This window comes from Pteronotus mesoamericanus, unplaced genomic scaffold (genome assembly GCF_021234165.1).
Source record: "Pteronotus mesoamericanus isolate MK-2021 breed Mesoamerican mustached bat unplaced genomic scaffold, CSHL_Meso_final contig_20, whole genome shotgun sequence".
NCBI lineage: Eukaryota > Metazoa > Chordata > Mammalia > Chiroptera > Mormoopidae > Pteronotus > Pteronotus mesoamericanus.
Genome location: NW_026555085.1, coordinates 24,623,903 through 24,636,302, shown reverse-complemented (window position 1 = coordinate 24,636,302; position 12,400 = coordinate 24,623,903). Strand labels below are relative to the sequence as shown.

Here is a 12,400-nt window from a genome sequence, read left to right as displayed (position 1 = left end):
GATTTCAGACTTTCCAGTTTCCACAATTGTGCATGCCAATTCCTTGAAATAATATATACAACCTATTGGCTCTGTTTCTCTGGAGAGCCACGACTAAGGCCTAAGAAATACAAAGAACTATCTTTGGCCAAGCATGGAGAGTCGGGGCCCCACTGCTCGGTGGCTGGGGCAAGAGCAGCTTGACCTCTGGGAGCAGAATTGCTCCCACACTGCCTGGGAGCTGCTGGAGACCTAGCAGCGCTACCAGGAACAGCTGGGGTTGGTGGCCACATACTTTGTGAGAATTCTGAAAGCCAAGGGCACACTGTGACTACCAGAACACCGAGCCCTGTTTGGGCCCTGGAAGCCCATTTATGTGCAAGCCAAGAGCTGCTTCTCTTCCTGGAAAGAGGACATTGGGGACAGGGGCTGGAGGGCTTCTGCCTCTACCCTGGACCTTTACACCCAATTTGCTGCCAGTGCAGAGAGGTCCTGGACCACCGTGCAGGAGCAAATGTTTCTGGAGGTTTCTCTAGCTTCAGGGAGGCTGCCATGAGTTTGGAGGCCTTCAGCTCCAGGACTTGCTCCGTCTAGCTCTGTGGAGACTCCACCAGTGTGAGAATCTTGCTGTTGCTTTGGTAGAAAACTCAAGTCCCAACGGGCTGCTTGGGTAAAAAGTAAGATTGCCCAAGAGTCCACACCATTGGGCAGAAACAGAAGAATGACTAGCTCCTCCAGCGTGTCCAGGCTCTGCTCAGTGGATACCAGGCAAAGGGACCTATCTCAGGTTGCTGGTTCCTACATCAGGGCTGGCTCTTGGTGGTGCCTCCCCATGGGGAGCCTCTCCTGAATGTTTTTGCTCTTCTCTGATTTGCTCATCATGACCAAGACTCCGCCCACATTGCATCTGCTGCAGAGTGGCAACTCTGCCTGGGCCCCGCACTCCATGGCCCAATGTCCACTCTACAGGGTCTCTGGCCACTCAGGAGGCCTTTGTGGTAGGCTGCTCAGCCTGTCCTTTTCCCATGGGAGAAGCTAATGCTTATGTCCACAGACCAGGAGGTGCTGTTGTGCTGGTAGCAGTCTAACTTTGGCCATCAGTAGCCAGATGAACTAGAACAATCTTAGAAATTCCAGAACCCAAGATACTTCAGGGATAGGTCAGGGTCAGAGTACAAAGGAATCTTCTTTAGTACTAAAAAATATGCAGAACCTTTCATGATTTGAGAAAGGTCATTTTGTGTTTGCCTGGAACTAAGCCACACTGGGCTATCTGGCCAGCTCTTAAGGGTCAGGAAACCAGGTCATAAGCAATTGAACCTCTACTGAACCGGTCCCTCTAGCAAAAATGAGACTTGGGACTAATAAGTTCCATGTTGTGTCTATGGCCAATTGTTTATCAAGGTTGCAACTTTGTAAATGTGGCCATTTTTATACTGTATATAGTTCTATAATTTATTTCCCCCCAGATGTTAGTAAATTTCTTTTTGTGAAGTTCCCCTTTCTCCCAAAAAAGAAATACAAAAAGCTATATGCTAGTGTTGGCTCTCCAATAGTTACTAATTGTATGACCTAGTCAGTTCATTTTACCACTTTAGGGTTTAGTTTCATTATCTCTAAAATAAGGAAAATATTTTAGACCAGGGTTTTTCGACGTTGGCACAGTTGGTATTCGGAGCTGGTTAATTCTTTGCGCTCTCTATACATTGCAGGATGTTTAGCAGCATCTCTGGCTTTTGTCCACTAGATGTCAGTAGTATCACCCAGTTGTAACAACCAAAAATAAGTCCAGACATTTTCAAATATCTGCGAGGCAGGGGACAAAAGTATAGAGGCAGGGGACAAAAGCCCTCCTACCCCGTTTCAGTACTGCTATATTAGATCACCTTTAACTTATAATATACACAAATGTAATTTATGGTAGAGATTATATATACTGAGGCAGCGTTGGAAATTTCTGGAGAAGGCTGTTTCACTACACTTAGTGGGATGTTATAGAAGTGGTATTCTAATATTATTTTATTCTTATAAATGCAATTTTCTTCAGCTCCTATAAGAAAGAAGCAAAACAATGGAGAAAGGCCAGAAAGATTGGCAACATCAAGCTCTTGGCAAAGTGCAAGCTGCCGGCAACTCGAGGACATTGAAAAATGAATACAAACGGAGCCACTTTAAAATGGAGTCGAAGCTGCCATCCCAGAGGAACGGCCTTTGCATGTCTTATTTCTCGAACTCTTGGAATGTTAAAATTGGGCAAAATTACCTTTGGACTGGGCCGAAAGCAGCATTGTGTCCCAAAGGACTGTTTGCAAAGATAATAAGAAAGCAAGTATTATGACTACCAGACAAAAATTAAAACCATTCTTTAGAATTAGCATCACTGGGTTAGCTTCTCTGCTCAATAGAAATTCCTTCTTTCTATTCATGTAATTGTTTCCCTTCCTTTCACACAAACACCCCTTGCCGTCCCCTCTGATCAGAACACTATTTGGGTTTCTGCCTGAATCAGTGCTTTCCTAATAGATATTCTTTTGAGTCTCAAATAAACACTTGTTGCCTCTCTCTTCGGTGTAGTATCAGTCAGAAGAGTGAGAGAGAATACGTGAAAAAGGGGGAAGGACGGAATTTAGCACTAATCCTCAAAGAAATGAGACTTAGCTGGGCAGTGGTTGTCCCTTCAAATCTCAGTGACCAGTGGCAACCTTGAGCTCATTACTGGGCAGAGGGTACAGTCAGCCACAGAGCACGTCAGTGGGGGTCGTTAGGCTTTTTGAATGAGTAAGAATTCATATAAATATATATGATTTTGCAACACATCACTTGCTAATAATAATGCAAGGAAAAACTTTTTCCTCCCCCAAGTAATACTTTGGGGCGACGGGCTGAGCAGGGGGCACGGTTTACTAAAAATGTATAGTCACCTTTTGGGTTCCAACGACCACTAGATGGTGCTATATATGCCTACTTCATCAAAGACGGCTAAATACGCTGTTCTTTCTAGTGTATTTTCTCAGTCCCTTTGAATTAATTTTGATTAAACTATACTTCAGATGAAAGATACCTGTCAATTAAAAAAAAACTTTTTTCCATTCAGAACATATTTACTTCTGACACCTTGGTAATCTCTACTTCTGATTCAAAATACACCCATTTTTATTCCAAGCAACTTGGCAAAAAAGCAAGGCTCAGGCTCAGAAGGCACTAGAACATATTGAGTTCATAGCAAAAGATTTGTTCTTTTCAAAAATTTTAATTAAAGCCATATCCAGGTGATTTAATAACACTACTACTAGCAAGTACAAGCAAAACTAATATAAAAACCTTTTAACTTTAATTTCTTCAACACTGCTGGCTGATCTTGTCAGAGATGAGTTTTGTGCTTACTCTTGGCAGTCTGAGATATTAAAAAGGAAGGAATTAGAATACTGATATGCTTTGAGGGGCTCTGCAGTACATACTGTGCTGCAAAGGATAGCTCTATGACTTGTGTGCCTTGGTTGCATGCCAGTTAGAGAGGAAACTTGGCCATTATACACCAAGGTAACGGGGTAACCCCATGTCAAATGATATGTTCTAAGGGTTCATTTAAGCAATTATCTATGGAGAAGTTGTGAAATTCACAATCTGCTGAAATTTTTAATCACTTCGGGATTAGATGTCCTTACCTTTTATAAAACTTCAAGACAGTCTACCATACATATGAGCCAAGGGGACGAATTCCTGAAGTTGCGGTAAGTAGTTTTGTTTGTTAGTTTTTAAGGAAAAAAGACTATTGTTGCCCGTTATCAGTAGCCTTACTTGTATAGCAAAACAGTAAGGGACCCTCAAGGAGGATGGGGTGGTAGTCAGCAATGGGTGCAGCAGGGTGGGTTGGTTGAATTGCTGCAATCCCTTCAGTTCTGCATTCCATTTAAAACATGATCAGGAGAAAAATAGAGACAGACTCATAGATAGAGAGCAGGCCCAGAGCTCTGGGTGGGAGGAGGGTTAGGGGGTGGAGGACTTGAGCAAAAAAAAAGAAAAGAACTCATGGACAGGGAAAAAAAGACAAATAAAATCATCTCAGAGATGGCTAGAGTTAGGTGCAGAACAGGCAAAGAAGAAATTAAATGAACAAAAACCTGCCCTCATGTGTTTACTATATACCTGTATTTATGAATTAAAATATTAATAACACAGAAATGCATATTCTTCACATATTTTCCATAAAAATAATGGAGAGGAAGGGTGAGCACAAGTGAAACAGCCAGGACTTTGGGTTGCTAAAGCAAACACAAAATTCCATTTCACACTCGAATCTAGGTCAGGGCCTGAATCTAAAGTGTATCTCCCTCAGCACTCACCAGAAAGAAATAATTCTTTTTCTTAGCATAGTACAAACATCTTGGTAAACATCCTTATCAAACAAACAAACAAACAAACAAACTATAACAACTGATTTAAAGATCTAAAGACAACGAGGAGCAGAATGGAGGATGGTGGAGGAAACCCCCTGGGACTTCCAGCCAGCTTGGACACAGGTCAGATCACTGGCAGAGGGGTGTCATTCAGTCCCTCTGGTGTGCCACAGATTCTCCCCAAGGGTATGTATTGCCTCTGTTCTGGAGGAACATTTCCTAAATATTTCTGTGTTCCTCCTTTGGCTTCTTCCTACTGCTACCCACAACTTAACACATTTTCTGTGAAGGAAAAAAAGAAGTTCCTCAGTAAAACACATTTGGAAAATATTACATATGATATAGCCCCTTCTTAGAGATTTATGGTGCACTTGGGCGTATTAAAAGGTATTGAAATATCTAAGAGGTTCTGGGAAAGGAAAATCTGTGTAACTGAACTTATCATTCCCCAAATCTAAATTTCCTTTCCTGTCTCCACCCTCATCCCCAGGAATACCAGCATTTCACAAAGCACTAGTATTCGGTAGTAGAGTATTTGGAAAATGCTTCTCCAAGGATAGAAGTATTACGTCTTCTTGCTACGTTAAAAGGATTGTGAACATTTAAAATCCTTACCAAAAGGATCTACTTAATATCCTGAGAGTTCATATTTTTGCTTAAATTTGGCTTCTTGGTGCAGTTGTTCAGCTTTTGCCCTATCATTCTTCTGATTGAGACATCATCAGTGTTGGGAAATAACTGTTTTGTGGCTCCTGTGAAAAACAACAGTAACACACGAACACTTTAGGAGGCCTTTGCATCTTAAAGTATGAACTGAGATAAGACATGAAACAATTCACATTATAATTCTGTCTTCATTTTGCAAAAGCAGCCTAAACACCCATGAGGCATTTAAAAAGATGAATATATAGGCAGGTTTCACAAAGCAAAGCAAGAGATAACAAAGGTCTATATTATAAACTTAGAACATACATATTTGTCTTCCTATGGTATCACTCAACTTTAACTTTGCTACCTGCTCTGAACTCTGTCTCCTTGTTCCAAAATGTTAGGAATTTAATTTTATCCATCCCAACATCAGTGGGGATAACTAGAGTTTGACTGACATTCTTCCAAGTAAAAAACTACATGCTATTAAAACGTAGAGAGCTGGGATTCAGTGAGTCCCTAAATTTGTTGGCTATTTGCCAAAAAAAAATTATATTAAAATCTAAATTATTATATTTAAAGAGATCTATTAACTTAAAAACCATAAATAAGATAGTCAGATTAACCTCTATCTTTTTAGAATAAAAAATACGGAATAAAACCAAGATAAAAAAAGACAAAATAAGATATAAACTAACGAAATTCTGGTTGAAAGGATTTTTAAAAGTAAATTTACTTTTCTAAAGCTATGCATTTTATGAAGCCAAACATTTCAGCGATATAAAATTTAGTTTTAGTTTAATATCTACTTTTAATGTAAAATTTTTCTACAAAGTTTTTCATATTTAATAGGGTTTAGACTATCCCGAGGCTCTTCTTTCATAGAAAAATAAATTTGAAGAAAAAGATGATAAAAGAATGGTAACCTTGAAGGGTAAAATAATTTCAAATTCATGTGACAATGTAATGCAATCATACTATCACCTATAATTTCTTGAACTTCATTCTGATTCATGGCTGGCTTTACAGCTTTCTCCCTTGAAGTAGAGGATTTTGCACCCGTCAGGCTGTGTGTGGCCATGTATTCGTTTGTGTAAAGTACTTGCATTAAATCATTAATAAACTTCTGAGGCTTGCTCTTGTTGCAACGGGCAATCTGCCATTTTTCAATCTTGAACTAAAAAATAAAAAATAATACATGAAATTGGAAAAAGAGAAAGACAGTGATATCTGGAGAAATATATTACTCGTTAAGGCAAACCAGAAGACAAAATCGACATTCTTGAAGGTGAAGTATTATACTTCTAATACATACTCTATATCTCAGGGGTTAGAGTTAAATGTTATCTTTGATATGATTCCCAATATTTATGAGGTATTTCTTCCAGAGAATATACAAATTCTTGTTAATGGACTCTAGATTTGGTGCTTCAGCTAAGTGTGGTGGGCAGAATAGTGGCCCACTGAAGATATCCACACCTACTTCCTGGAACCTGTGAATATGTTACCTTATATGGGAAAAACAACTTTGTAGGTATGATTAAAGTTATGAGGTTGCATGACTATCCTGGATTATCCAAGTTGGCCCCATCTCATTAGAGGAGCCCTTACATGCAGAAGAGGCAGGCAGAAGAGTGCGTCAGAAAATAAAACATGAGGGAGTAGGGATTAAAAGAATGAAAGGGACTTTGCTTGCCATGGCTGGCTTTGAGGGACACAGAAGTGGGCCTCAACCCAACCTCTAGAAGCAGTCATGGCCTTCAGTTTCCAGTCAGCGAGAAAATTGGACTTCAGTTCTACAACCACAGAAACTGAATTCTACAACAACCCAAATGAACAGATCCTTCCATAGACCCTCCAGAAAGGCGTGCACCTGCCAGCAGACTGATGTTACCACAGCTGAGACAATACATTTGTATTATTATAAATTACTGATTTTGTGGTAACCTGTTTTACAGAAAAAGAAAATACATTAAGGTTGAGTATCCTGAATGTTAGATTTTTAGTATTTAATTATTGCTCTTGAAGTCCTACTATTCCAACTAGTCCTACTATTAGGTATCCAACGATGATACCTAATTCTAACAAAACTCTTGTCTTTCTTAGCTTCTGTTTCTTGATTAAAAGAAACTGAGAAAGTAGAAAAAAAATTTTGTCTCGACAGCATGCAGAGGATGAAATTTACCTTCTCTCAATGATATAATTTCAAATGCATAGCTATCTATCACTGGATTAAGAATTTTCTAGTTTAAAAACTTCATCCTGTCCACAGTTTGACTTTCGTTTTCTAAACTCGGTATTTGTTTCCCAAATACTAGAATTATCATAAAAATTGTTTTATGGAACTGGAATGTTATGGTTATGACCTAAAATTACCTAAAGGTATCTGATACAACAATGGTCATTTTGTGCTTTTATTTTAATTTTTGTATTTAAGTATATCCCAAAAAAGATAGGGCAGGTGTTCCAACTGACCTGTTTCTCATCAGTATGATGCTCTTCTTCAGCTCTCAAGGAAATTGGTGAACTGGAATTAGAATTAGAATTAGAATTACTGCACATTGAGGCAAATGAATCTGGTGAGGAGTTGTTTGTTGCTCTCCAGAGGGTGGACGCCGATGTGACCATGGTTCCTCTACCCTTAAGCACGGCCTCCGCCATACCAACCAATTCTTCAAACTGGGTAACTGCTTGTGGTAACACTAAAATGGCAAGAAAAAGCAACACTTTACAAATACTTTTAATAACAAGGGCATATATACATTTCCTATTGTGTGTATATACATAGAATAAGGCAGAAGAAGTTGTTAACATTTGCTACCTTAGGAAAATAAACATGGTAAGAAGAATGGTTGGGACATACTCTTTACTATTAAATAATGCAATAATTGCTTAGTAATAAAAAATCAATTTCAAAACTTTTGGTGATTGTATTTAAATGTTATGATAGGCATTAAATCATAACTAAAATGAATGTTTTAACGACTTTATTCTTTTTCTAATTGCTAATAGTTTTGTTTGAAAGTGTTTAATCTCTTGTTTGGAGACATTACTGATTCATTTTTCAATCACCTTCCAGATACTCAGATTAGGCCATCTTAAGTGACAAGATAAAATAAGCTATTTCTCACAGATTAAAATAAATTTCACATGACCTTTGTGAGTGGTTTGCCAGGGAGTCAAATTCCATCAAACTAATAAAAATTCATTGCCACAACTCAAATCTTTTTTTGCACATATCAAAGATGAATTCTAGTAATTAACTGAATTTTTTCTTTGTTCTTTTTTTCAATAGAAACTTACACTTTCAAAGGTTTCATGTCTCCATGTAAAATGGTCTTCTCTGTTGTTATATTTAGTTTGTTTCCTAAGGACAAATAACATTTTGTTGGAGTTGGAAGTCACCTTGAACCCAATCTAATTCAACTCCTCACTTTATGGTTGAGGGACAAAAAGACTGAAATATTTTTTGTACTTTTTTAAAGCACATTATTGAGCTACAATCTTTAGAATAATATAAGACTTGAGAGCTGAAAATTAGGCATATTGATGGCGTATTGATATGTCTGGTATTATATTAAAAGAAAAATTGGAAAATCTACTAAAAGAGAACATCTTATTTTATATTCTTTCAGTTAATATTTACCAAGCACTTTTCCTTTGCCAGACACTTGTTCAATCAGAAATTACTTATTGAGCATTTAATAATATTAAACATTGATCTAGCTTTTACTCTGTACCAGGCATTATTCTGGGACCTTAACTTTTGTTTATTCATTTAATCTTCATTGCAACTTTCTGAGATAGGTATTATCATTATCTCTATTTTATAGATGAGGACAATTAGGTAGTGAGAAGTAAATAAGCCACCCACGGTCAACCCAATTAGTAAAGAGAAGAACCAAGATTCAAATTCAGACTTTGCTAATTTCATGTTATTAACTACAGTTCACCCTTGAAGACATGAGTTTGAACTGCACAGGTCCATTTATATGCAGATTTTTTCCCTAAATAATTTTGAAAAACTTTTGGAGATTTGTGGCAATTTGGAAAAAACTCACAAATTGCATAACCTAAAAAAATTAAGAAATATTTAGGTATGTCATGAATGCATATAATACATATACAAAAACGTGTTAATCAACTGTTCATGTTATTGGTAAGGCTTTTAGTCAATAGAAGACTATTAGAAGTTAAGTTTTGGAGAGTCAAAATTATACATGGATTTTCAACTGCATGGTCAGCACTCCTAACCCCTGCATTGTTCAAGGGTACGGTACTTTACCTATTACGCAGACTCTCAACATTTTCTGATCACTATGTTAGGTGCTAGGTAGGGATGAAACTGAAAGCAAAACCAGATGTAATTCCAGCTTTTTAGAGCTGAGAGGGGGATAGGGGTATTATTTACATGACTGTTCTGTGAAATAAGAATTTGGCCTGCTCAAAAAGAGGTCTACCCTGCAGGACCTCCACCCCCACCTGCAATTCCCCATCAGTTCCTGGGAGGTAATCTCTAAACCCTTGGAAATTTCTCAATAAGGGTGTCTCTATTATTCATGGTGAGCCCCTGAGACCACACTTTATAGTTTATGCTGAGGAGTTTCTCGGGGTAGGAATGATCATACACAGTAGCAAGAAAGATTTAGAGACTGAGTTCAACTCTATAGGCAATCAATCAGTCAGTCATGCTTATGGAATAAACCCTCAATAAAAACTTTGGACAAAGAAGCCCAGGTGAGCTTCCTGGATGGACAATACCTCCTGCATATTGCAACACATAAATGCTAGTGGAGTAGGCAGTTAGAGAGGCATGAGCTGAGTAGGGGCGATAGGCTAAGTATCGAAGGTCACCAGGACAGAAAGCCCCAGGTACCTAGCAGTGGACCAAACTGGGGTGCGACCTCCTCCCCCGGCCCCCAGGTGACCTTTCTTCTCCTAGCATATCACTGGTTATATGATTTAGAACCCCTGGCCTTCCATACCGCTGGTCATGTGTTTTGGACCCTCCCCTAACCTTTCCTTCCCTGGCATGTCACTGGTCATGTGGCAGGGCCCATGGAGGAGGAATAAAGGGGCCTGAGAACAGCCTCATGTGACTCCCATACAAACTGTTACACAACCACTTCCTTAAGCATGAAGCCCTCAGGACAATGGAATTCTGACCCACATCAAATAATCTTAGGAACAAAGCCTCAGGTCTGTTGGCCAGAAGACAGAGTTTTGGTCAAGCTAGAGTTAACATCTAGGCCTCCATTATGTTTCAGCTCCAGGCCCAGAAAAGCAGCAAGGCCAGGCCGGGTAACGCCATGGCTGCCATCAGGACCAGCTGCATTGAGTAATGACCTCTAGTTCTGGTGCCGACTAGTCAGTGGAGGACTGTGGAACCCTGAGGAGACACACCTGGAAAGCTGATGAATATTCTATTAGGACCTCCCGCCCTCACCCCAGACCTTCAGATAAAAACCCTTAAGACAAAGGACTCAGCATATCCTTTCTCTCTCTCTCTCATGACCCGCACCTAACCCACCCCCTTCTTTCCTGAGTGTGCTTTTCTCTCTGGAGCACGCCTGCGCTTCTGCTCCCCGTTTCTTTCCCCAAGGCTCGTACTTTGCTCTCTTTCTCCTAAGCTCCTAGTGCCCTTCTTTTTGGACTCTGTAACTTATTTCTTCTACCTCTATGACTTTCTAAATACACATCTCTCTGAATTCTTTTCTTAGCTGAACTCGACGACAGAGGTCTAACATCTGGTGCCATTCTCTGCTAACACAGGAGGATAATGCACCTAAGGACAACATTTGGAAACTTCGTATTTAGAAACTACTCAGGCTCTACCCTATGTGTCTTTTCCAACTTGGTTGATTCTAATTTGTATTCTTTCACTGTAATAAGTTAAACCATGAATATAATGGGTTTCATTTGAGTTTTGGGTTTCTCTAGCAAATTATTGAAACTGAAGGTGTTTTTGGAAAACCCCTGAATTTGCAGTTGGTACAAGAAGTCTTAGGCAGACTTGGCAGGCTAAGGGACAGTGCCCTTAAACTTGCAGTTTGGCTAACTCAAGGTAAACATAAAGAAATGAAAAACTACAATTGTTAAGTGTATAACAAATAATATAAATGAAGCCACTTTAAAATGGAGTCAGAGCTGCCATGCCAGAGAAATTGCCTTTGCACGTCTTACTTCTGAAACCTTGGAACAGTAAAACTGGCTCAAATAACCTTTGGACTGGACCCAAGGCAGCACTGTATCCCAAAAACTGTTTGAAAAGATAAGAAAGCAGATACTATGACTGCCAGTTGAAAATTTAAAACATTCTTTAGAATTAACATCACTGTGTTAGCTTATCTTTATCTATAGAAATTCCTTCTGCTGATGTAATAGTTCCCCTTCCCTTTCTCATAAGTATCTCATTGCCTTTACCTCCTAATTCAAACACTATTTGGGGTTCTGCCTGAACGAATGCTTCCCCAATAGCTATTCTTTTGGATCGCAAATAAATGCTATTGTCTCACATTTCGGCCTCTTATTATTAGGTTAACAAGTACCACAAAGGAGAGGCATAAAATGTGCTTGACCGTTTTGCTTGAGCCTGGGAAGGGAAGGGTCATGGAAAGCTGCTATGAGGAGGTCAAGGTTGACCTGAGAGCTGAAGGCTGAATAGTAATTAAGTAGTTAGAAGGAATGAGGAGGTCCTAAGAGGCATAGGATATGCAAATTTTTTATTCGAGGAACTGCAGGATGGCCAAAGCTACAATATAAAGAGAAATTGGAATTTGGTATAAAGTGGGGTTTCAAGAATACTTAATGTGTTTTCTAATAATGAAATTTGTACCTTTCCTTGGAATATGTCTTTGTCATTTCTGTGTATCTCTTTCTCTATTCATGTATTTTCTTTTATACAATTAGGACCATACTGTATATGCAGATTTATATCATTTTTCTGTATTCCAATTGTGCATGTGAATTGAATATTTTTCCTATTTTATTAAATATCCAATGTAGGTCTAATTTACATCAAATCAAAGGCAAGATCTTATATAAAGTCTAAGCAGATATTAAGTAGATAAAGGGAGAAGAGTTTGACAAAAGGATACACCTGCTTAATGCACACCCCTCACAATGTAGAACATTTCCATGTTCTCAGAAAGTTGCTTCATGACTCTTCTAAGTCAATCCCTAGACTTGCCTTAGAAACAACCACTCGACATCTTGAGTCATAGGTAGTTTTACCTGTTCTAGAATTCCATATAAATGAATTAAAACATTATATTCTCCTTTTTTTTGTCTGACTTTTTTTTCTGCATAATGTTTTGGGATTCATTCATATCATTTGGCTATTCATTGTTTTTGTTGTTACTGACTAATGTTCAGTT

The 12,400-nt window shown here is 38.7% G+C and overlaps 1 protein-coding gene and 1 pseudogene across 2 annotated transcripts in view; one reads left to right on the top strand and one right to left on the bottom strand.

Annotated features, from left to right (window-relative positions):
- Positions 1-12,400, bottom strand: part of BEND6 (BEN domain containing 6) — a 57,768-nt gene that overhangs the window by 3,288 nt on the left and 42,080 nt on the right. For both annotated transcript variants that reach the window (XM_054569527.1, XM_054569528.1), the window contains exons 4-6: positions 7,500-7,726; positions 6,009-6,201; positions 4,992-5,128 (exon numbers count right to left, since the gene is read on the bottom strand). In XM_054569527.1, coding sequence (XP_054425502.1) covers positions 5,001-5,128; positions 6,009-6,201; positions 7,500-7,726 — 548 coding nt within the window. In that variant the 3' untranslated portion in view covers positions 4,992-5,000. The remainder of the gene's footprint in view (positions 1-4,991; positions 5,129-6,008; positions 6,202-7,499; positions 7,727-12,400) is intronic.
- On the top strand, positions 134-1,096 carry LOC129067545 (rho guanine nucleotide exchange factor 39-like; annotated as a pseudogene).